This window comes from Ictidomys tridecemlineatus, chromosome 7 (assembly GCF_052094955.1).
Source record: "Ictidomys tridecemlineatus isolate mIctTri1 chromosome 7, mIctTri1.hap1, whole genome shotgun sequence".
NCBI classification, from domain to species: Eukaryota; Metazoa; Chordata; class Mammalia; order Rodentia; family Sciuridae; genus Ictidomys; species Ictidomys tridecemlineatus.
Genome location: NC_135483.1, coordinates 92,304,708 through 92,331,320, shown reverse-complemented (window position 1 = coordinate 92,331,320; position 26,613 = coordinate 92,304,708). Strand labels below are relative to the sequence as shown.

At 39.5% G+C, this 26,613-nt stretch overlaps 1 protein-coding gene across 8 annotated transcripts in view; it reads right to left on the bottom strand.

Moving 5' to 3' along the window:
- Positions 1-26,613, bottom strand: part of Nckap5 (NCK associated protein 5) — a 910,861-nt gene that overhangs the window by 91,871 nt on the left and 792,377 nt on the right. For all 8 annotated transcript variants that reach the window (XM_078017217.1, XM_078017216.1, XM_040294086.2 and 5 more), the window contains 3 exons: positions 20,197-23,960; positions 19,322-19,499; positions 12,233-12,311 (listed from right to left, as the gene is read on the bottom strand). In XM_078017217.1, the coding sequence (XP_077873343.1) occupies positions 12,233-12,311; positions 19,322-19,499; positions 20,197-23,960 (4,021 nt within the window). The remainder of the gene's footprint in view (positions 1-12,232; positions 12,312-19,321; positions 19,500-20,196; positions 23,961-26,613) is intronic.

Below are 26,613 nucleotides of genomic sequence, written 5' to 3'. Positions count from 1 at the left end.
ACATGACTGCTATGCACAAAGTCTAAGTTCTGCCCAGAGACTGCTGCTGGTTCAGCTTTGCAACTTGTGTATTCAGAACCTGTTACTGAAACACTTTTCTCACAGACTCATGGGATGTGGGAACTCAATCGACATGGATGGTTGTGGACAGTCTGAAGTTCAGGTAGAAACTTGTTACCTCAGAGATTATCAGAAGCAGTAGTCTGTTTCTAGAACAAATTCCCCTCCCTCTATGGCTGAACAGACTTAGACACAGAGAGATGAAACGTTTTGCACCAAGTCATAGCATCCAAAATTTCAGTCTTCTCTTGACTGCCAACATTCATTACCACTGCCTCTTCCTTGCCACTTTTCTCCTTTAAAATCTGATTCAATTGTAACTTAGAATATGTGAAGTAGTACTTTAAAGAAATTATGTTTATATAGGAAAGTGATTGATTTTTTAAAAATACTTATTAATAGCAGAATAATGCACAAATACTTTTGACGTTAGGAGAGCATTCTGATGACCAGGTCAACAGAGAGAAAAGAGTGTCTTTGGAATGTACCACTTTGCCTGGAAGCAAGATAACTGATTCCTGTCCCAAATACACACTTGCACGTGATTCCTTCTAAAAGGGCTCTCAAGGTGGAACACAAGGCTGAGTTTCAAATGGGCAGAAAGTCACCTTAAAGTAAATTTTCCTTCCGTTTGGGAGTTGACACAATCGAGTTACAGGCAGAGACTGTTTATCATGGTGGCATGAAAGTCTCTCTTGAAATTCCTTCTGCTTTTATAATCAAACAATAACATCTCCAGAGTATAGGTTTTAGCTACGTAAGAAATATATTGGAAATTGATTCAGTGCTTCTGGCTAGGCTGTGACAATGTTTCATAACCCAGTAACCTCTCAGCTCATTCTGTCCCCTTCCTGAAAAGCTTTTAGCTGTACCAGGGTGTGAAAGCAAAGATAAAGCAAACATCTTTTATCTGATTGTGTGCAAAATGAGTGCAGCCAACACTGTACCAGCGATAAGATGATGGCTAAATGACTCTTCTCACATTCTATCAATGGGCTGATGAAAGAAATTAAGACTGACATTGATAAGTTATTTTCTCAGGCGCTACCAATTTTAAAAAAATGAGGACTTCTCTTTAGAAGCAGCCAACTATGCCTGCATGTCTATGACTCATTAAAAAGAGTACCCAGATCAGTTCTGTGTTGTAATAGATTTACTGAAAACTGATAGTCTCCCTTTCTCTGTAGCCCATTCTCCTTCTCTTGAGCACATCTCTTGTTTGAGGATTTGTTCAAGCCAAGAGCATCCTGTTCCCAAGACTGCTTTCCCTGCTCTCTTCTTAGCTGCACATGTCATTAAACAATTCAATTTTCATCTCCACGATTTGCTACAGCCCTCACCTGATCTATCCTTCTAGCATCTTATTCCTCTCAAGCTAATACATTTTTTTTTCAAACATGCCAGAGTTAATAGATACGTGAAGTGAATCCTGGTGGACTTTGACATATTTTAGTAAAAGATATTTGTATATGTGTGTACAGATTCATGTAACTTTTATTTTTATTTCTTTTGATATACTAATATTTTTATATTCTCTACTGGATAATTTCAAATTCTATAGTCTTTGCAGGATTCTTTCTACAGATTGTTTTTATTTTCTTTTTTCTGAGTTATGTAAAATGCTTATAACTTTACTCATTAGTTCTTCAATATCAATCCTTCCTGGGATCGCTTTTCTCCTGATCAATGTCCATTTGTTAGAAATCACTGTAGCAAGGATGTAATGATAGAAAACTCAGTTTTGTTTTGTTTTAGCTTAGGAAAATATACCTGTCTACTCTGGTTTTTGAGGCATAGTTTCTCTGAGTATTCATTTCTAGACTGATAATTAATGTATCATTAATGTATCTCAGCACACTGAATATCCAGTTCCATTGTTTTCTGGCATTCATTGTTGCTATAGAAAAGTTCATTGCCATTTGAACTGTCATCCTTTACTAGGTAATCTGTATTTTACTTATGTTTAAATATCTTTCATTTATTCCTGGTGTTCTGCATTAAGATTTGCCTTCGGTAGATTTATTTTATCTTGCTTAGAACTAATTTGGCTTCCTGAATTTGAGGGTTGGTAACTTTATTCAATGCTGCAAACATCTCAGTTGTCATCTATTTTAATGTTATTTCTGCCCTGTTCATTCTGTTCTCTCCTTCTGGAGCTGCAATTAGATGTATGTGGGTTGCATTATCTTGTCCTTCAGGTGTCTCTAATTCTTTCCTATTCTTCACATTGTTTGTCTATGATGCATTTTGTGTAATTTCTCAACTCTTATCAGCAATTATCTCTTCAGTTGTGATAAACATTATCTAACCAATTCCTACTTTTTTTGAAGTTCTATTGTGCCTTTTTTTGAACCCAACCGCTCATTTGTTTGTTCCTTTAACTTTCATTTTCCGTTTTTATTTCTTTTGATATACTAATATTTTTATATTCTCTACTGGATAATTTCAAATTCTATAGTCTTTGCAGGATTCTTTCTACAGATTGTTTTTCTTTTCTTTTTTCTGAGTATCACTAATGAACTAATGAGCCATTTTCCCCTCTCATATTGTAGTGATTTTTTTTTAATTGAGTCAACTGTCCTTGGAACCTTATTTGTATGTAAAGTTTAGAGTGGGTGTCTAAAGAGAGCGTTTGAGTTGGATTCTGCCGTTCTCTAGGAAATACTATCAACTTTAGTCTACATTTTTTTAAAAAAACTTTTCATTATGATAAATTTCAAATACACTCCAAAAGTGTGATAGATCCTCAGATGCCCATTGTCTGACTTTAAAAATATTAATATTTTGCTATTTTTTGTTTCATCTATTCCTCCTTCACTTTCTTCCCTGGAGTATTAAAAGCATTAGTGGGACTATTTTAAAATATCAAGCTGGGAGATTTAGGAGACACAAAGAAAGTGAATTAGGTCCGTGAGCTAATGATTCTGAGTCTACAGAAGAGAAGTTTTCCTTTTTTTTTTTTTCCCAGCTAGAGCTAAGACTGAGTTAAGGCTTAGTCAGGTTCTTATCTTCAAAGCCTTCCTCTGCAGGGTGGGTTTGTAGTGACTGCCCTTGGGAATCCAACTTTATGCTGCAGGTAGAAAGCAGGTCTCTTTGATCTAACATCTCACTTTCCTTGGGCCTTCTGCTTTCAATCTGTCAACAGTTTAGCTCCTTAATTCAAGGCTCCATAAAGTGTGACCACCTGTTCCAGTATGTCTAGTTTTGAGGGTTTCCCAGGATATTAGAATTTTCAATGCTAAAACCAAGAAAATCCCAGGCAAACTGGGACAGCCGGTCCCCTAGCTCCAGCTCACCAGAGATTAGCACAGAGTCCCTAAACAAATGCTGGCTATAGTACTCTCTTTCCCCTATGAACTAAGGCTTTCTTCCTAGCCTCTGATGAATTCCTTGCTTGCAGCTCAATCATACATTTGAGGAAATGTGCAGATTTTATATTGAAATCTATACTTTTAGGTGTGGCATTCTGTACAAAGATATTGAAATTCTAATTTGGCTTATCGCCAGACAAATGGAAATCTCTGAAGATTTAAAAAAAATTTTAAGGACCTGAGCCCATATTTTCTAATGAACCATATTTCATATAAAAACTTAGATTTAAAGCTTCTGATGAAAACATAAAGACTTGGCGACATTGGGTTAGCAATCTTCTAGGATAATAACTGGAGTTACTTCCCTAGGATGCGTCATGATCTTTCCATTCCTCAAAATTACCATCAGGGGCTGAAGTTGTGGCTTGGTGGTAGAGCCCTCAACTAGCACACGCGAGGCCCTGGGTTTGATCCTCAGTACCACATAAAAATAAAGAAATAAAACAAAGGTATATAAAAAATTCCCATCCACTTCTCTGATTTACTCATGTGAACTACAAAACCTGCCTGGATCAGTCATTGACCCAGGGACTTCTTTGAGTCCTTCTTTGACTTCTGGACAAATACTCTGATTAAAGGATCCTTGGTCTCTGGGACCAGAACAGTGATCTTCCAAAATACTTAGTCATCATTAAGAATTCTTATTTACTTTGTTTTACCTCAACAGATAAATCTGGATTTGAATGATGACTATACTACATACCAGTCATGCTGCTAAGCAGGGTGCATGACCTTTAAGTTCATCCATTTCTTCATCTGCGTTATATCATATCTGTGTTGGTGTGAGAATAAAACAAGGGGCAGACGTAAAATACCTAGGTTAGTGCCCACCACACAGAAATCTCTTAATAAAGAATCAATAGTGGGGCTGGAGTTATGGCTCAGTGGTAGAGCATTTGCTTCACATATGTGAGGTACTGGGTCAGATCCTCAACACAACATAGAGAGAAATAAATAAAGATATTGTGTCCATCTACAGCTAAAAAATTTTTTAAAAAAGAATTGATAGTATATAATATATAGCATTATCTTACTTCTTCCAGAATTTTCTGTCACATGAGCAGCTTTCAGGATTCTTATATGAGGCACATTGCCATTGACCTTGTTTTGACCCTCATCTATGCCTTATTATGCCATAGTCGTAGACACATTCTTATACTTAAGTGAATTAATTGTGCATAGGAAATTGAGGGAACTGTACAAAAAAAAAAAAACCAACAACAACGACAACAAAAAAGATCTCTCTATATATAACTAATATAACTAGTTCAGTTTCTTCAGCTTTATACTTCAGAGAAATCAGCCTTGGGAAAATGTGGAAAAAGGGAAGAACTTAATGTGTCCCATCCATTATCTTTTCAATGGGCCCTTCCCCTTTGGGCACTTGGGTTAATTCATGGTACTCCCTAGGACTGCAGGTCTGCCTCTGCCTCTGACAGCTCAACTTCCTGATTTGCAGCATGCCATCCTTACCTTTCTTAAATGTCAAATCCTTCCTTCTTGTACTTCTGAATCCCCAGGCAGGAAAATGTACCTGCCCCATAGCTCATTCTTTTGGGATATTTGTTCACTACTGCAATCAGCCAGTGATGCTTAGCATGAGTTTTTCCAGAGACCATATGCATCATGACAAGTGACTAGAGGACTTTCTATTCAATGCAGTCACCAATTGGTGGCTGTCAAACATGTCCTGGTAGGCTGGCAGGGGTGCTTTTGGAGCAGGGAGGCCAGTGGCCTATCCTTTTACACAAATAAATAACTCTATTTATCCAAGCACAGCACTGATGAGGAATGGTATTTCATGAGGATAAAGGTGCCTACACAATTTGGTTGGCCCAAAGCTAAGAGAAAATGTGTTTTTATTTTAAATGTCAAAGTGTGGGCATCATAGTGATAGGATAGGTACCTTTCATCATGGTCATCATTTAAAACTTTCCAAAGTCCATGTGTTGTCTGAGTTTGACTTTCAAGGTCTCCACCACCTGGTCCCATCCCATGAACCCAACTCTGTCTTTACTTCATCCTCAAAATCTGTCCTCTACTCTGCATAAGCTGGTCTCTTACCCTTCCCAATAAGATGCTAGGAACCTATCTCCAGACCTTTGCTCACAGTATCTCTCTTGATTTGAAGAACATTTATCTCTTTTAGGACATTTCTCTTACCAACAGATAAAAATCAAGGCTCTCAACTCCACCTATAGCTGGGTTGTACCCTATTGCCTTATATATATGCAGAGAACACCTCTATCTTATCAGTGATCACACTGTATTCAAATTATCTGTTTGTGTTTCTATTTACCTACTGTTCTGGAGTTGTAGAGGGAAGATATTATGTCTTATTTATCTTAGTATCCCCAGTATCTGACACAGGGCATGACTTGCAGAAAATACACAATATAGTCTTATTGAATAAAATAGAATTTAGCTTCCTGGTGCAATCTATACAAGTAAATATTTTATAGTAAGAAAAAAGTCATACTTTCAATTCTCTAAGAATACAATTCTCTGTCCACTGGAAAAAATGGAGAGAGTAAAAAAAGTGGGATTCAGTATGCTCACAAACACATAAATCTCCACCAAAGCTTTATCTGGTGAGTCTCTCATAGTGAGAGGAAGGTACACATAAGAGCAAGTGGAGAGATGGTCAACCCAGAGAACAAGCCATGATGGAATGAGAAAGAAGGAGGGTCACAGGGCTTGCTACACAGCTGATACTCAATGGATGAACAATCATATATTATTTCCAGTCCTTAGTCAAAAGGATGGTCCGGTTTTCATGGGTCATATAGACCAGACATGAAGCTAACATGAGTCTACAGTTCATTCTGCCTTGGCCATATGTAAATCTCTCCCTTTGGAGTTTGTTACCCAAAGTCAGTTTTAAAGAGGTGAGTTCAGTGCAGCCACAGTGAAAGCATCCTTGTCTAAGCTACTACTCTTCAGTGCCTCTTAGGTATCATTTGTAAGTATAGAAATACAGGGCTAAAATCACCCTGCTAAGTATTAATATGGGATTAGAATCATGTAAAACCATACCACCCAATTCTCCATCCATAAGCATTATTATTTAGGTAATTTCCAATGTGCTGCCAGTCTTCAGAGGTTAAAAGAACCTGTACCATCCAAGCAGTAACTAAGAACATTTCCACTTCCCACCCATATTTTGCATAGATCATCAGTAGCTCACTTTTTCCATGATTAAGTCTAAGTTGGCACACTATTCATAATCATCCTTCCTCTCAGAAAGCTACGAAAGTCTGGTCAACTTTCTAGGATCTGATTTAATTTTATTTAAAATATAAATACCATTCCTCTACATTAAATTTCTAAATTTTCTTCAAATTTTCTCATTAGAGAAAATTAGTAATATTCTTGAAATAAAACACAAATTATCAAAAATTTCAACTCATTGGCAGCTAAGGTACTAGAGCCCTCCTGTCCCAATAGCTTTAATTTTAGAGAAAGGAAAGTTCTAGATGCTTTGTATTCCATAAGAGATTTATTTGAATCTCTGTGTACTTTGTTGGTGACTGATTATGTATATTTTCATAAATATGGTGGTGGAAAATTAATCCAAGTTCAATACATTTTCTCCAAAAGTTCCTCAAGATTAACTGTCCAAACAGAGCAATACAAGTACAGATTGTGCAAAATAGCAACAAAGCCTAAGTAACTGAAATCAACTGCATCTTTCACAATAACTCTCCAATTTTCCTATGACTTTCTTAAATGACAGTGATAATTTGTGTTCCTGTAGCACAGATCGGCTGAGGTTGGAAAAGATAATATTAGTGGGGTGGGCAACAGGCTAGATGCAAGACGTCCTCTAATTTCCATTTTCTCCTTTGTTCAGAGTTAAAGAAATCTGTATTTCTTGTTGGACATATGGTTGTCTGCCTGGAACAGTGCTTCCCATGCTATGGGACCAACTTAAAGCAAACAAGATGTTAGCAGAAAGGATGTACAACTAATGGGAAGTATTCTTAAATAGATGGACTGTGTCCTTCACCATCCCTTCTTCTTTCCTACCAGTTGGACAGTGGACACAAGAAAGGACATTGTAGAGCCTGAGGGGACACTTGAGATAGAAGTCACATGAGGAATGGAATCCATCTGAGAAACAGCTCCCCCTTTGGAGTTTGCTGTTGGTATTTTCCATGCTGTTTCCTTTGGCCATTTCTCTTTCTTTTGTGGATGAAATCCTATCACTTAGGACAAGACTGGAGGAGTCTGGCACCCTTTTATTAGCCTAGGCCACCTCCTTCTGGAGTTTCATGCCTAAAAGCAAGGCATTTTTATTCTTATTTAAACCACTGGAGCTCTGAGCTCCTGCCTAAATCTAATACAATTGGTACTAACAGGATAATTCAGTCTTAGGTTTTTAAAAAAATGTGTTTAAAAACACATTTGTTTTTCTATCAGGTCTCTGAAACAATAAAGTGGGTTCAAATGAGGTGAGTGCCAAGGTCAGGCTTCTTTCTCTAGTAAGTGAAGCACTTGATTCAAGAGTCTGGGAGACTGTCCTTCTCCCCTGACCAAAGAAACAGCTACAGCTATACCTGCTCTGGCACCAGGACTGTTCTGTTCTTCTGGGGGAAGAAGCTGCTGCATGTGCAGACCTTCATTTGAATCTGGCACAGCAATTCTTCAACAATAACAACTCTACACCCTGTGACTCTTTTATTCCTTCTGCTTCCACCTAGGTGCAGACCAGGCACAATACTACTGAAGATTAGACGCTTTTTGGATGGATCATAAAAGTTGACAGGAACAAGGTCTATGTGTTAGGTTAAACAGTCTTTGTTCATGGAATCTCATAGCTCCTCTATTTGGCTCAACATAGCTTTGTCTCATTTCATTTCCAGCCTTAAGGCAGAACTAGGATTATTTAAAAAAAAAAAATCTCTTTCTCCTGGTACTGCTGCTTGTGCTGTTCATTATCTGAGGTAGTCTTGATCCTGCCCTTTCTTCCTCACCCCATAATGTGCTCAAATGAACACTCTGAGTGCCTGAAACTTATAGCTCCAAGAATTCCACTTAACTAGAGGTAAAACTTTACCTGATTCCTTGCTACAATGCAAATGCATGACCCGAAAAGATACTGGCTTAATTTGTTACTATAGTGACTTGAGTTAGTTTACCATATTAGCTAGCTAAAGTCTAGGAAAAAACAAGGAATGAGGCAAGGAAAGACTCTGCAAAAAATGGAAATGAATTGGCTTATGCTGTTAAGTCACCCAAAGGTACTCATTAAGCACCTATTACCCTCCTGCATGATACATTAGCTGCCAGCAAGAGAGGCCAGCTGGGGAGGAATGGAAGGTGGACAACAGATTGGAGGGGGAGGGTCCCTGGGAGATAGTATCATCAGTTTCTACGGTAGAAGGGAGAACTCCAAGGCAGTTCACAGAGCTATCCAAGGAAAGCCAGATCATTTGAGCTGGACCATGTCCTTTGTCATGCTACAATGTGGTGGCAGGAACCCTCCCATTGGCTCCTGCACAAGAGATTAGGAGTATACTCCATCGATGAGGAGGAGTACAGAGGTCTCATTCAACCATGGAGCACTGGAAATTTACTCACTGGACAACTGGGTAGATTGTTCTTTTAACTCTTTTCAGTTTTGGGAAATAACATGTACACTTCACTTCATGAGTCTCCCGTGTATACTTGTTTTTGTAGATACCATTGGATTCTGCTTGGCTTCTTCCTTAAATTCCTTAAATTATATTTTATCCTGTTTATAAGAATTTCCAAATCCCTTGTCTCCACTTATGGAATTATTTTTGATGTTTAACACCAGCTGAGGTTTTAAATATGAGACAATGGTATTTAAGTTACTATTTGTCATTTCATCTTAGTAAATAAATAGTAGAATATACACAGTGAAACTACTATAGTTAAGTAGCAGTAAACAAAATTTAGAAGTATGGTGGTTGTGATCATTTCTGTTAATACTTCCATTAGGCCAGGCTATCATTTGTTAGTTGTTTATTAACATGGAAGTCTGACATTTAGTAGGACAATTTTAAAGGAAAAAAAAATCTAGTGGCACTATTTTACTCGTTTCACAAACCTTAAATTTTAACATAGAATATGCTTACTTAATATCTTGTCTTATACACCCATAATGTTTTGATTAAACTAATATTATTACCCCAACCACAGAAATGCAAACACTTAGATTCACAACTTTATTCACTATTCTCTTTTTTAAAAATTTTTTAAGATGTTTAAGGATCTTTATTTTATTGATTTATTTATATGTGGCACTGAGAGAATTGAACCCAGTGCCTCACACATGCTAGGCAAGTGCTCTACCACTCAGCCACAACCCCAACCATCTTCACTATTCTTCTGTCAAAGATATTGGTTGATATTTAACTGGAAGAAGAGCATACTTCAATTTTCTCAGGTGCTATCATTGAAAATGCTATATTTTCAATCGTTATAGAATATTATAAGCATATATATAAACACTGGTTGGACAAAAGGAAAATCACTTTTGTCAGGGTGCAAAATATATATTTTCAGCCTTTCTTGGGGAGTGGAGACAACCACTTGACTTCAGTGAGTCTTATTCAGTCTTAAAATGGAGGAGCTTTGTAAGAGGTGTGTGGTGATCCTATTGGTGATCTAGCCCCAGAGGTAGTCTCAATCCTCCACTCCTTGCTACTTGAAAAAAAAATGTTGGAGTGCCATACTTACTTTCCCATCATCTTTTGAAGCTAGGAGTAACTGGATGATCTATTTCTCACTAATGATCTGTAAGATAGAATCCATTGGCGGGAGGGATTCTGGGGAGAGTTTGCTCTTCTTTATGTTTTGTGTCTCAAATGAGAATGGGATGCCAGGAGTGGAGGGAATTAATTTGCAACCAGAAGCAACAAGCATGCAGAAAAAAGCCAACATGGAATGATGGTTGAGGAGACAGGTACAATGGGTCAGGCTTTTGATAACACTGCTGAGCTGCTACACATCTCTCTTCTTGAGACTTGTAATTATGTAAGCATGTTTAAACGATCTTATTATTTATAAGTAATGCTTTGCCAGGTTTGTTTGTTGGTTTACTTGTGGTCATTGCATCTTATAGACTTTCTATGACTCTGAAGAGATAAGTGTACAATGATCTGAAGACAAAGTCAATTCACTGTCACAGAGATGGTCCAAGTTTACTTCCATGATGAAGGAAATGTCCATACAGAACATGCAAAATATGTGGCCACTGAACACTTGAGAGTGTGGCTAGTGTGATTGAGAAACTGAATCTTTATATTTACTTTTTATTTAATTCTTTCATTTTTTGGTGAATTTTCAATTTTATCTTGCTTTAATTAATTTAAGCTGAAATAGTCACATGTGGCTAATGGCTGTCATGTCTAACAGTGCAGATCTAAAGGATTACTAGTCTACTAAAAACATTTAGATTACTATTGTTATCTTGAACAAAAATTCAGCCTCTAATTTATATATGCTATTTTATAAGCTGAGAACATCTCATTATGGAAAAATGATGATTCAGCGGGGCTTTACATAGCATCGTGTTTGAAGGCTGTTAAACAATATTAAACAACATTTAACTTGCATATTAGCTAACTATACAGAACTGATACCAATTTGAGCATTTCACATTGACAACTATAATAAATGATGTCTTTTTGGAAATAGAATCTTATTCACACTACATTCATTCAGTTGTTTGTTAAGACTTTTGTATTCCCAATCACGACTGAAAAGAAAAATAATGGTGTGCCAGTCTCATTAAGCGGAGGGGGTACAACAACTCTCTGAGATAAATTGTAAATTATAGCTTGCAGAAGATGGCTGGGTATACTGGCAAATCAGCCCAAAGTGTCCCCACCAAGAGCTGTGGGATACCAAGAGCTGACAGACACTGCAGTGAAAACGTAAGAGCAAAAGACACATGATTACACCGGGAACCAGCGATCTGTATGGCTGTCTTGTCCTGGAACATGGAATTCAATGCTCTCTGCTATACCCAAATGTGATTTGGACTAATAATCCCATCACCCCTTAGCATGCTCACATTCACAGCCATTTTCGGGCCTAAGGAACAACTAATTCTACAAGGATCCACGGTGGCCTGGAGCTGTTAAATTAGCACTTCTTCAATCTCCTGACAAGGATCACAGTCACCAATAACTCTTCCATCATGGTTCCCTCCCAGCTGAAAATAGCTCAGTCCCTTTGTGCTGGGAACCCTAGTTCCTTTCTATCTGGTGTTATGCACTATTTTATGAAATAGCTGACAAGTTGAACTTAACAGAGAGACAGGTCTGTCCGTATTCAGGATTCTAACCAGAAATGATGAAGAAAATGAGTTGAATATTTTGCAGTTCTATTTGGTTCTATATGTAAAACATGAAATTTTTAAAATTTTTCAATTTAAGAAAGAGTCACCACCTTACATTTCTAAATAATAGATACTTGCATTCAGTTGCTTCTTGAGCAAGTTATAGACACTAGGTTCATTCAGAGTTGTTTCCCCTGAGAAAGAAATTATTTACAGCCAGTGTCACTTTCGTTTTATATTGAGAAATACTCCCTTCTCATCGGTTTGAATTGCCTTGTTTTGCAAGGAGGACCTGTTTTCTCCATAGGTGTGCTTTGACACACTTGTTTTGCAATAATGTCTAATGTCTAAGAGATAAAGGTGACCATGCTCAGTCTTGATGGAGGCAGGCATGAGACACAGTCACTAGGAATGTCCTACATCTGAAAGAAAGTCCCAGATGGAAAAAAGCTCACAGTTAAAGATGAAGCAAGACATAAATTTTTACCTAGGTTATGGCTCTGAAATGCGGAATCTGCAATTGTATCTTCTTCATCCTCTTGTAAGTTTTCGTTTGCCTCTTTTATCTGCAGAAACAAGAAAATACTGAAAGTTTTTATTCATTGTATTAAATAGATCTTTGCAATCCTCAGAACAATGATATATTCAAAAAATATACATCTTTTCTTTCATTCCACTTTCCCTCACTTTATCATCTGGCTTTTCTAGGACTTTTAATTATGATACCATTTTTTTCAGAAATCAAACCCTAACTTTGGAAGGAAGGATATACAGGTTACCCGATTTTGCACAGGATTTTACAGATAAGAGTTTTGGTTTTAATATAAAACCAGAGTGGGAGACTTACATCATAGGTTATATTAATAAAAATAAAGAAATATACTTAGATCTCCTGACACTTTCCCGGAATGTAACTTTCTAATAAAATTATTTTATTTTTCATTCTTTCCATAATGAAATGAGGTGACAGTGATATGTGCTGTGAACTGAAGCAGTAAGACTTTTATAGACTTCTTACATTAAAACATTCCCCTTATATCTCAGCCGGAACACCTAGACCCTGGATCATGTAACCTCAAATAGAATCCTGGAGAGAAACTCATGGAGTCTCAGTGTTTTACAGAGAGAGAAGTTTGAGGTCCAGGAAATTTCCTTAAAGTTGGCACACATGTAGTGTGTGGCGACACTCGCATGAAAACCCGTCTTCCAATTCCCATCTCAGAGACCGGGGTATTGTGGATGCCAGCCAATATGGAGACACCTGCATACAGTGGTGGTGGGGGTGCTGCATAGAGTCTTTTGCACATATCTCATCATCTTCCCAGTAACACCAGGGGCAGGTTCTACTATTACAGAGAGGGTGAGTGATGGTCCAAGTGGTAGAGCTGAGATTCAAACACAGCAAGGCAAGCTCCAGATTTATGTTCAGGTGGGGAAACTTTGCTATTTCTCCAATTTCCATTTGACTCTGCCTCTATAGACTTGACCTCAATATGAAGACAGCTAAGGTCTTTGCTGCAGTGACCCTCCATAGCTCTTTTAAAATACATTCTAGCTAGTCACCTGAGCAGCCAATAATAATGATGATGATGATATGAGCTGTTCAATGCAATGGGGGTCCTGCTCGGGCACATACATTAGAGGCTGTCAGTGGATTTGCTCAGGGGCTCAAGTGGAATACGAGGAAACCATTATTTTACACTTGCAATATAGAAAGCCATATGGTTGCATACTGACCTTGAACTAGATTTAGCTTTCTACTTTTTATCTCCTATTTTTCACACTTAATGGGAAAAGACCAATTATTTACATTTTATGACTGCAGTTTCAATAGAAGAATGCAATTGGTGCGTAATCTGTACCACGCTGATAGCCAGAAGGTGACAAAGGCGGGAGGCGAGGTAGACATGACCGCCACCCTGGCAGGTTCAGCATCTGGAGACTGCACTTCCTCACTTGCTCTGTGGGCACCTCCACAGGAAGAATGTTAGGGAAGAGAGAATGAAGGGAGCAAAGGCTTCAAGCAGCTGCTTCTAAGAATGTGAATTTAAGGAAGACAGAGAGGAAAAAGCCCTCTGAGCAGGAGTGAAGTTGCTGATTTGCCTTCCAAGTTTCACTTTGCTCAGCAATCTATTTATGGCAAGGGTACTCAAAACCCAGAAAGAAAGGGACCCTTCAACCAACTTAATTTTCCATTAAGAATCCATTGAGCGCCTTCTACCCTCATTTATGGATAGACACATCAAGGAAACCTATATCTTTAGTTCATTCCAGCTCTTATAGCCATCTGTTCCATATACACTCCCCACCTGTTAATGTAAAACAGTATTTCTTTGGGGTTATTCTAAATTTGCCCATTTTAAACTTGCAAAGGTACCCTCCTAAACTGTTGGAATGTGAGTGAACCATCATTTCTGTCAGCCTGTGAAATTCAAACTAAAGAATCAAGAAATTAGAAAAAGTTTTGCACCTTATAAAGGATAACAGGCTTAGAGAGGGTTAGTGATCTGTTCAAAGTCACGTAGGGTTTTACTTTTAGAATGGCACTTCTGAACCCTATTCATTGAGATAAAATTCATTTTTTCAAAGTTCCCTATATTGGTATGAACATCCTTCTCACACTGTCCCTGTTATGGTGTGGATATGAGGTGTTCTCCAAAAGTTCACATGTGAAACTGTGAAAGAAGGTTTGGAGGATAAATCATTGGGTCGTAGCCTTAAATTATCAGTGAGTTATTCCCTAATGGGATTGACTGAGAAGTACCTGGAGGTAGGCAGGGTGTGGCTGGAGGAAGTGGTTCATTAGGGGTGTGGGTATGAGGTATAGATTTTATATTTGGAGAGCAGAGTCTCTCTGTCTGCTTTCTGATCATCATGTGTGCTGCTTCCTTCTGCCATACTCTTCTGTCAGGATGGAACTGGTTGAATATGGACTGAGAATTCTGAAACTGTGAGCCCCTATATAAAAATTTCCTCCTCTACAATTGTTTTGGTTGGATCCTTTAGTCACAGAAGCAAAAGAGCTGACTAAAAGAGTCCTCTAAATTATGATTTCTTTCTTAAGGTGGGTAGTTAAATAAGGAGGCAATATTCAAAGTATTCATTAATCATAAAGATCTATTTTAAGAGTATCGAAGATTCTCTCTCTCTCTCTTTCTCTCTCTGTGTGTGTGTGTGTGTGTGTGTGTGTGTGTGTGTGTGTGTGTATAAAACTGCTCTGCCTCCCTGCCCTACTATTCCCTAACCTTTCTGTGGAACTTTACTACCACCTTTTTCCAAGTTATCATTGAAATCATAAGCTATCATGGGAGTCCTATCTTTTGCTTCTTTATCAGATCTTTCTAGGACTTTATGCACTTAAGAACAAATGCTAAGTGTGACTTCTACGATTCATCCAAGGAACAGGCCTTATAGACAAGGTCCCAGTACTTGATTTAAGATGGGAGGATGACAGGGGAAATTTTTAAATTTGAAAGGGACAGATGAAGCACTAGAAAAGGAATGGAAATAGGGGAATGCCCTAGAATGGCAAACTCCTCAGCTCTAATTATCCACACAAACAGATTTCAATGCTAAGTAGTGAATAATTTTTTAAATCCATTTGGCTATGCAAATGAGGGGCATAATTTATTTTGGCAGCAGATTCCCCCTGCTAATTTTATTTCTCATAGGAACAAATTTAATTTTCATTCCTGATCATGTAGCTGCTAGGTTATGGGAAACTACAGGGATAAGGGGCTGCCAGGTCCAAATTAAGAATTTTGCCAAAGACAGGCAGTAGCAGAACAACCTCTCCTGGCAGAGCCCTAGGAAGATTGAGAGTGGCCACTAAACCAAGAAGCTTGGCAAGTGTTTGGCTGGGAAAAGACTGGTAGGTAGAAATTCAGAATTTCTCAGTCACTGCTATCTCAGGACAAATAATTCCAGTACTCTCCATTTGAAGAGAAGTAGCAGATGGCTCATAACTAACAATTAGGTGCTGTTGGGGTGCACTGTCAGACCTCTGGGCACCTTCTAAAGATGCATTTCTAATTCTTGTCCAGTTTTTAGGGCTCTGTCATTATAGACAAGAACGGCTCCGAACATGAGCTAGTAATAAGTGACCTGTCACATTTCAGTGCATCCATCATATATTTCCAACTCCTACCACTAGGAAGGACAGGAAGAAATGAGCACACATAAGGCACGGAGGAAAGTGGAAGACAATATTCACCACTGATTCACACATATAGATGATTTCATCATTGAACCCTGTATTGGGGACACTCTTCATTTGGAAGAAGTATCCATATATGTTCACATATTTCTTCTCTAGGTCACCCTGATGCTAATGACTTCCCAGGAAAACTTTTTTTTTTCTTTTGGTTACTTTAAAGCTTATTTAATAGGAAAAGCACATAATGAATCTATGACAGACAGGGAGCAATCCTGGGAGGGAAAACTAAAAGGCATGACCTTTGGAAAAATTAGTCATTTAGAAAACTTTGTAAGAGGAGGACAACATAGGCATGCTTCTTATTAGCATCCAAACAGCATTTAAAACAGCATCATTCAATTATGGATATTGAAATTAGGACATTTTTGCAAAACTTAAGATGATAACAATTTGTGTAATTATTGTACTATTTGCTGCTGCTTCATCACCAGAGTCTCATTTTAATGGGATAGTATTAGATGATTTTTTATTAGCAGATGTGATTTTTTTTCAGACTATGTGATACTTCAGTGAAGAAAATACCCATAATTTAAATTAAAATACTTGGTAAAATGGCCATTTCCCTCCTGTGCATGATGAAGGTGTATGATCTCATTAACTTTGTTAACAATTTTTATTTTTGTCCAGTGGTGTTAAATAGGAGCCTGGAGCTGTCTTCCTTTGAGACTTCTCATTTCAGAAAATTATCTCAATGCACAGGAAAAAGGAACTTAGAACTCTCAGCAAGCAGAGTGCATCTCAATCTGACTCACTGACTTAATGCCGAGGCAGTCTTTCTACGGGATGCCTTTCATCCTTCTTTCATTTAAATGATATAAAATCATTTTAAGTTCAAAGTAACATGGCCCCTGCTCTAAATTACGCAAAAATTAGAGCAAAGTGGCCTATAAATGATGGCAGAAATGGGGATGTAAGCCTCTAATTAAGGTTCTGAAAAGAGTAGAAGATTTAATTCAGCAAAGCATTACTGGGACTTTTGTACATGTTTTAGAATGTGTTTTAATAATATTAAAGAGGGATATGCAGTTACTACTGAACTGACTGATTTGCTACCAAAAAGGGATTTTGCATATATGTATACACACATGTATATGGGATTAATCTTTTATAACTACATTAAAATAATCAAAATGTCTTAGAACTCTCATGATTAAATATCTTAGTTTTAAAAGTGGAAGAAAGGGCAAGGAATGGTGATACATTATGTCAAACGTTTTGGAATGGTTTCACTCAGGAAAAAAAAGTATAATATGTAATGCATATTTATAGTTATTATATATTCAAAAGAACCACTGTAAGAAAAAGTATTATAACACACTGTAAAATAAGAACAAATTTACCTTGAGCTCTAGTGGGGAAAAAAAAATCTTTGAACTCTGAGGTTCATGGGTAGGCACATCAATGTACTAAGGTATCAGAGTTTTGCATCTAATCTTTTTTCTATATACACTGATAATATATAATAAATGGGTTTTCACAGCGACTCTTGTACTAGTCCCAAAAGAGACACTAGCAATGTTGTTTCTGAAATTAGTAATTTTAGCCCAATCCACACTGATGATTATGGAGATGAAACAAAAAAAACACTGCATTTTACATTTTTTTTAAAATGGACTAGTTGGTCATCTTTCCAGGTTGATAATGTTCTTCTGTATAAAAAAGCTTCTCAGCATGACTAATTTCCTCTTGCAGCTAACTAGAAAAATTAGCATATCCCTATTGAGTATATATTCAGGATGGTTAGGGAATCTTTGTACTTCACAGAAAATAATAAGAGTGCTTCTTGCAGATATTCTGGAAAGAGCAAAGGACCTTTTCTACTACTCTGTAAAAGATTACAGAACAGAGGGGAAAAGCTTGGCAAATTACTGTAGCATTAGGAAGTAATAAGAATGTAAAAATGGGATTGTAAAAGCCAAACACAGGGTTTTTTTTTTTTTTTTGGTACTTCTGTACAGTGAAGATATACCCTAAGCTGTCAGAGCCTTATTAAATGGGACATAGTTAAATGGAGTGCCTCTGATAAGGGGCTCTGGCTGGGCTATCAGAGTTTTCCATCAGCTGGATTGAATTTCTGGCATATTGCACGTTTCCACACGTTCATTCTCTCGTTCCTTTCAGTGACAGTACAAGGGCAGCCTTAGATATGCTTATAATTTGTGGCTTTATAATGCAGGGGACATCTTTACGTTTTCAAAGAAGGAACGATACCACAGACAGCCGCCAAGAGTGGAAATGGAGAGAAAAAGAAACAACTTTTGCAAAAAACATAGAGTCCACATATGATTTCAGACAATTTGAAAGACCCTACAGCCCTTTGAATTAAAAAATGTATCTGACTGCAAAAAATTTAAATGTGCACTTGTCTCAAATCTCACTATGTCTGTGAAACTCAAAGGAATGCTAAACATTAATAAATAATTATAAGTAAGAATGAATAACTAATAATGCCAGCCATGATTACTTTTAGAATATTTCTACTATAGAACTATACCAGAAAAAGTATATAATAACTTCACATTTCAAGTTTTTCCTCAGAAAATGGTAGCAGGTATGATATTTTATAATCTTTTTATTAGAGTATGAAAAAATATAGATAAGGTAATTCTGTAAAGTTTTTTTGGTGTAAGTGCTTTAAAACTTATTAAATGGAACAATGAACACATCAAGTCAGTTATACAAGCATATAAAGAATGTAAAGAGAATAAATTCAATTTAAGGTGACTTTAAAATAAAAATATGATGTCTTAGGGAAATATAAAAGTATCCTTTTATTTACATTTTAAAGGAAGAGTACTCCCCAAGTCTTGGACCTCATCACTGAAAAACTAAATGATAAGGCTCCAAGTTCCAAAAATGTAATTCTTAGTCTTAATGCTTTCTGTCCAAGTAGAATGAACTGGGTACAGACAATTTTCACAAAATATGAACACTGTTTAAATCAAACCATTCAAGTAGCCAACACTCTCTTAAATTGTTCAATACACTTATTTCTAAAACCATGCTCATTCCTTTTTTGTGGTTGGTGTTGGAAGTCATCAGAACTAATTTCTAGCACAAGGTATAATTTGAAAGTGATGCTGGTGGCACAATTTGGCCACATTGAGCTTCCATCATACCATTGTTCTGAAAGTAGGAGTGAGAAAAACAGCATTCCTGGAGGGAGCTGTTCCCACTTGCGGTCCAGCTGCTATCTCTCTACAATATTGATCACCAGAATTTTTCTGTTTTTTAAAAATCTTTTTCACTTTCTCTGTCCCTTGCAGTCTCTACCCATGCATTATTAGCAAGGGGTAGAAAGAATCCAATCAGTCCAGCACTGAAGGAAGCACCTTATGGTCAGCATGGTGGTGTACTTACCAGGGAGTCTCTGGGTGTTACCACATCCGCTTTGGTTTTGACATTTTTCTTGTGGCTTCCTTGAGTGCTGATAGAGCTGCCGATGAGACAGGAGCCCTGGGAACTGCCCTTTAACATGTTCCTGCAGGAAACATTCTTTGATCCACTCTCTGTCTGTTGAGCTCCTTTCTTATCAACTCTGCAGGTAGAAAGTGATTCCTCTGATAAATTACATTGCTCCTCTTCAATCACTCTCCTTCCCCCAATCCTTTAATGTCTAAACTAACTCCATGCAGCTCTTTGTCTTTAGGCCTTTGAATGGTAAATGTTACTCAGCAGCCTTGAGTGACTAATATGCCAGGAGTGTGTCAATGTAGATGCTATAATAATTTACTTTTTTAATTTTTATGATGCTGTGCGGAGGGGCAAAATGAAAACCACCAAAAAGTGACTGATAAATACATTCTGGCTTAAGGTCGGCAGGAAAAGTAATTATGTCTGGAAAGTTTCTAAGTATACATTTGCTCAGTACAACCAATGAAATCTGCATACTATAAAACCTATGTGTAATTTTCTTCCATTTCATGCCATGTGGGTACATTCGTGGTTCCTAGTATAGGTTGAATTTCTATCAACCTTGATAAAACTTACCATTCTTTAATTTCAAAGACCATTGGCTTGGTTAACAAAGTATCATGGACTAAATTATCATTTTATTGCTCACTTTTATTTCATTGTTTAATTTCCGGCTAATGTATAGTAAGACTGCTTCTATGTGTTTCTGCTTTTGTGAAAACCGTGTTTGACTGGCATCTGATGTGTGGTAAGGAAAGAGCTCTCCCTAAGAGGGGGGAGGCCTGTCCTCTACATTGCTGTTCACTGTCCCCTTGAGTTACCTGTTTAAGAGTTCCGTCATAAAGTTATCTTTTGCTGAACAAGTAACAGGGTTGGGTCTGTTTCTTGGTTCCAACTTCATTCGGTTGTAAATGTCTGGTGATGTTTTCAGGTTATTTTTGCTTTGCAAACCAGCCTCGGGACTGTCTTCCGACGTGTTGCCCCTGTTGAGCTCATTTTCGATTTCATACTGCAGTTCAGACTTTTTCTTTTCTTTTTTTCTTTCCGATTTCAGTTGTTTGTTTCCAAACCCCAAGACTTTTGCATCTTTCTTTTCCACTTTGGTTTTGGACACATCCATTTTCCGGCTACTAAGAGCTGGAAGTCTGCTCTTCCGAAAACCAAACCAGCTGGCGAAAGAAGGCCCAGGCTTTGGCTTTGCTTCCACAGAGGTGGACTTTGTCTGCACTTGGCCCTTTTCCACGTTTTCCTGAATGCACAACATGACCTTTTCTTCAATTGTGGGTGAGAGGGGGGCTTCTGGGCTCACAGCACCACTCTCAGTTTTAGAGGCATCTGGATGCCTTCCAGAAGTTTCTAGTGTGGATGCTCTGCTTGTTTCCAAATTGTTTGGAGGCTGTGTCCTCCCTGGGGCCATCAAGGCTTGAGGGAAATCTGCTGGGGTGGGTAGGCACCTGCAGTGGTCACTGCCTGGTTCCCCAGATACAGTCAGGCCGGCACATTCTACCTGGGCATAGGCCCGCTGGTGTTCCATTCCAGGTGGGGTGGGGATCCCTTCAGGTTTTGGGGGGATCCTCAGGGGCAACTTGCTTGGGCTCCCATGCTGGCTACTGGAACTGCCTGTGCTCCCTTGGGAGCATTGCCGGGAGAAGGAGTGTCCCAGGGGCTTTCCAGCACTGGGGGGACTCTCAGATGCGGGAGCAGAAGAGCTCTTGGGAGGAGAGCTTTCGGCAGAGGCATTCTGCCTGGTAAGAGAATTGCCTCTCTCAGCAGTGTTGGTAATAATCTGAGTTCGGATTTTGCCTGAACCTTCCATGGGGGGAGTAGAGGGTTTGTCTCCTGAGTGGGCACTGAAGCTCTGGCTTCGGGCTTTGGCACCATTCATGCCTAGAGCTGGTTTTAGGTGTGGTTTGCTGGAAGAAAGCGATCTTTTCACGGATCTGTTTTCCACTCCATCTTTTCCATCAGCCCTAAGGATGCCATTTTCTAATGATTCTGGCAGTGCTGTTTCCAGGGGAAGTCCTTCCACTAAACTGTCTGGCCCTTGTGAACCTAGTGTAGAGGTGGTTCCTCTATTCCCTGCGGTCTCAAGCCTTGCTGGATGCCGGGAGTCCTCGGGTTTAGACTCGCCCACAGCCACAGAACTTTTAGAGGCTTCGTTTAAACTGTCTTTTTCATGTTTTCCTGGCACCGTGGAACTTTTCCTGAGCAACTGGGGAGACTTCATGAGAACTTTGAGTCCCACCGGGAGACGAGTTTTCAGTCCTTTCTCATGAGCATTATGACAACCATATGGGGCACTATGGCTTTTGAAGGAGGAAGAGGAACTGTTAACCTGAGATGATGGTGACTCACTGGCCCCTAAGAAGGAAGGCTTGGGGGATGCGAGGACACTGTCATTCACTTGTCCTTTTCTTCCTGGAGATACACTTTTGGAGGCTATCTCTACTGGCTCATGGATGGAAGGACAATTCTTGGGTGTCCTTAACCCTGTGTCTGTGTGTAGGGTCCCAAGTGTTTGGTGAGGAGAGGTTTTGGGGACACCTCTCTTTGGAGAGAACTTTGGAGGCCCTGGAGACATCATGGCAAAAGAGCTAGTGGGGATGTGAGCAGGGCATCTGGTGGGAATCGTGGCTTCTGTGGAGGGTGGAGCATGGGTGAAGACAGGCTTTTTGAAAGCCACAGAAGGTTTCTTCCTCTGCACTTCTGTGGTGGCATGATTCGAAGAAATGACAGGAGCAAAGGTTCCTTTCAGCAGAGGGGCCTTGAATACTGTCCTTGCCGTGTCGCTGGGGACTCTGGCTTCAGATTTGGCAGATGAAGGTGGCGGCAGACAGTCATAACTGGACCTGACCAGGAGGGAAACTGACCTGCCTGGAGGAGGGGGCGGGGAAGGAGACTTCATTCCCAGGTCTGGCTCTGAGTCACAGCGTTGGTCCCTTGTAGGAGGGTCTCCATTCTCATGAGGCTCTGCAAGGGGCCTCGACCGCGATCCTGGAGCCTGACTCTTAGAGCACTGGACCGAGTCCTTCCTGCTGGACATTTTGGGGCCATGGGGGAGTTGGAGAGGGTGTTTTGGAATGTGCGATTCTGTTTGTGCATCCGAACAGAAGGGCCCTGGGCTCTCAGTCTTCATGAACCGTGAGAGTTTCCCAGGGAGTAAGGCTGATGATTTCTCAAGAGTCACTAGGCCAGAGGGGGAACCTAGTGTGGAAGCTTCAGGCTCTATTATTTTTGATTTCTGAGGTGAAGACTTGCCTCTGGCAGGTATTTTTGTCAGACTTTGCTTTTGATAGATACCTACAGATACCCCAGACCTTGAATTACTCTGGCATGACATATTGTGTGCTGGCTTGGTCGGTTTTTGTCGTGGGGCATTTTGCGTTACTGACTGGGGGCTGAAGGAGTCTATGGTCACCAGAGGAACATGATCCACGTCATCCTTTGGAATGTTTTTCTCACTTCCCTCTTCAGATCTTCTTAAGAAGGCAGAATCTCTCGCCGCAGCAGCTCCCGGCTGTAAATGAGCAATTCCCTGAGGTGAAAGTTCCATGTGTTCGGCCTTGGGCCCAGCAGAGGCCGTGTTGATGGAGATTTCATTTCTGGTAACAGTGACAACTCCAGTCTGGTGAGAGCTGAATTCAACGGGTTCACCGTCTTCTGCATCAAATATCACAGTGACACATTCTTCTGAAGAAGTCCTTTTTACAACCCTTTGCTGCTTAATAAAGCCAAATGTCTTTGGCCTCGTCTCTAGGTAGGTGGGCACTGTTTTTTCCTCTTTAGGAGACTCAAGTTCAGACTTTCCGAATCCTATGAGGATGTCCAGGTTCTCAGTGGACTTGTCGGTGTCAGCAGTCAGTGACAGGTCTGAGGGGCTTTTCTCATCACTGCTCTCTATGCGTAACTCATCTAGGGTTTCGTTGTCATCAGTGTCTGAGAGCTGGAGATTGAGAGCCACGTGACCATGGCCTTGGTTGTGCGGATCTCTCTCCCTCTGCACCTGAGGTACCTGCACACTTGGGCACAGCTTCCTGTCCAACGGGTAGTTGCTGGCACAATGAGATAGCTTTTCAGGCTTTTCCCTGGGGTAAACTGAGGACATGTCTTCTGAAAAGTGTTTTCCATCGGGCTCCCAGCCAAATAGACTATCAGAAACACTGTGGGTTAACTTACTGCTGTGCAGCCTGCAGCCTTCATTTGGAACTGTTTGCAGCAATGCTAAAGAGGATGAGTCTTCATCGGCATCCTCCTGAGGATCTGTATCATAAACAAATGTCTTGTGGAGCTCCCTGCCAGGGCTCCCCACACCAGGTAGTTTGCTGGAAGGATATTCCTTAAGGCTGTCACTTTTAATTCCTGGAGAATATATTCCTTCATTTGAGTTCATGCAATCTTTATAACCCCATTTGGTTATCACTGACGGGGGTTCAAGTAATACTTTGCGTTTCTGTAGCTTCCTTAGCCCTTCCAAAATATGACTTTCCTTGATCCGAGTGGGAGGTAGTTCATCTGCAGAACTAGCAAAGCCACTTGGGAGTGAAGAATCGATACTTAGCCTTTTATCCCAGTTTTGTGTTGATTGCTAGGAAAAGAAAAGCAGATATCAGAAACAATTGAACCATGTAGATCACAAATATATAAAAGGAAAAACCCACTGTTAGGCTTAATTTGTACTATTGGTTAATAAGGATTCACATATAAATGTAGTTTATGCAATGTTAACTATGTAGCAAACATTGATTTTGCCAGATCCTGTGCTACAGTAGCACCCTGAAATAAAGGAATAGAAGGTAAGATCTCTACCTTGGGGGAGCAGAAAACTCAGCAGAGGAGAGAGGAGTTAGCTACAATTAAGTGTATGTCATAGGAGAAAATGAGACCTGTAAATGGGGTGGGTATTATAGATTCAGAAGAGGGAGCCCAAAGGCTTGTTTGGAAAAATCTTGAAAGGAATATAGGAAAGATATTTTTTTAAAAACATACCTAGCTCTTGAAAGACAAATAGACTTGCCTCGGGTTACAAGTGGGGAAAAGGCTTTCCAGGTTGAAGAAATGGAATGGGGAAATACCTGAGTCAGGGAGGTATGTTCAAGGAGCACTTGGGGAATACCTAGAAGATAATAGGGCCTACCTGTAGAGTGCCGATGGCATATGGAGAGGGTAAACCAGAAAAGTAAGCAGCTCCCTATCTACATGTTCTTTCCATTCTAACATTTGATAGTTCTTTGACTTCATGAACATCAATAAAATGTTTCTGAAGTTATTAGGTATACATTCATGCCCTTACATATATGCTTACTTATAAGACCTGGGCATTTTCTATTAGAGCCCCATAGTAATTATTCTTCTACTAACTTACAAATGTCATTTTCTTGCCCTTCATACTTCCTCAAATGTCAACCTTAGTTTTGGGAACCTGTTTTGGAAATGTCACAGGAAAAAGATTGCATTCCAAACTTTCACATTTTTCACACCATTGGCTATAAAAAAAAATGGAAGGGCAAAAGGAAGGGACTAACATTTACTGAGCACCTGCTGTATACTGACCACGTTCACAGTACATTGCATCATCGGAACACTACCATAGGGAGACAATATCCTTCTTATTTTACTATGGAGAAAACAGATTCAAAACTGGTCCGTTGCAACTTACAGAGATACAAAGAGCTGGAGCAAGGGTTTGGATTCTGTTTTCCCTGACACTTTCTACAGCACTGTCCATTTTACCTCAGTTCAAAAGTGGCCGGAGGGGATGTCTCCAGCTCTCGAGCCTGTGTTCCTAATCTTGATGCTATTCTACAAAGTGAAACTTAGCTTCTAGTCTCCCTTCTGCATTAGACAGTGTCCTAACAGAAATCACAAGTTACATGTGCACTAATTTCTTGAATAGAACTTGCAGTTTAAATTACAAACCAGCACCCAGGGAAATGGGTAGGATGTGAAGGCTGATCTCATGACTTTTTACAAAAGGTTACATAATTAATGGCAAGTAATTTCAACAGCTAAATGTGGTAGTTCCAGAAGAGCACTCAGTACCAGTCTTGACTACACCAGCTGTTCTCTGCCGTGTAATTCTGAGTGTTTAAGTATGTGCTCATGTGCAGAGATTGAAAAAGTGTCAGAAACTTACACTGGGACCTGGGCTTTTAAGTAATCTGTGAACATTTGCTTTTATCCAGGAAATTTCCATGACAATTATTCTTGCTATTCATAACACACATTATTTGTTTTTAAGTCAAATTACATATTTTCTTTCAATAATTCCTTGGTGTCAGAAGTTGCTGGGAATAAATGTTATTTGGTGATGGCATCCCTTTTCCCTGCTCTTCCTCTTTGCCATTTAAAGCTCCTTTGGAAATCAGAAGCAATCCCCTCAGTGAGTCTGAGTATTATAGACCACCCAGGTACAGTCAGCCTCAGCTTAGATTTCTAAGAATTTCTATGATCCCGATAGTCACATGGACAGGAAAGCAGAGAAACCAGGCAAAAATGCCCTGCAAGAGCTTGGATGAAGCAGATGAGTCTACCCCACAGAAGGTACGCGTGGCCTCTGCTGACCCTCCTCCTCTCTGCCCCTGTAGAGTCTGCCCGTGCTGCACTTCACCTTGCCCCAAGGTTGACAGCTATAAACCTTCAAATGAGATTGGTCACCTTCCTCCACCATTTTCCACAAGAGATCGTGGCATTTAACAACTTGAATAACGTCTAACCTATCTAGAAACTTGGGAGCAAAAATAAAAGCATGCGTTCCCTGTGGCTGAGGGGACTGGGAGGAGCTGGCATTTTCCACAGGTGGATGCCTTCTCTGCTGGGCAAAGTTGCAGGAGAGCTGCCCTCTGGAGTAGTTGTGGATGGCTGCAGGATGCTGCTGCTGAGGTAGGGGTCATAATGCCTATACTCGTTTTCCACTCCTTACCTAGACATCAGGATTATAATTTTATTTCTTATTTTATAAAGGACATTGTTGGTCTTACTGGGAATAAATCCATCCCAACACTGGGCACAACACCACATGTATTAGGCTGACTCAACAAGACCAGGAGAGCAGAACCATTAAGAGTGAAGGTTCTGGAACCAATTGCCCAGTTCTGCCATGTACTGGCCATGAGATCTTGGGCCAGTTACTTAACTTCTCATCTGTTACTCAGTTTCCTTATCTGTAAAATGTGGAGAATAGGAAAATGTACTTAACAGACTATTGCAAGCATTAAATGATACTTGGGAAGTGCCTAAAA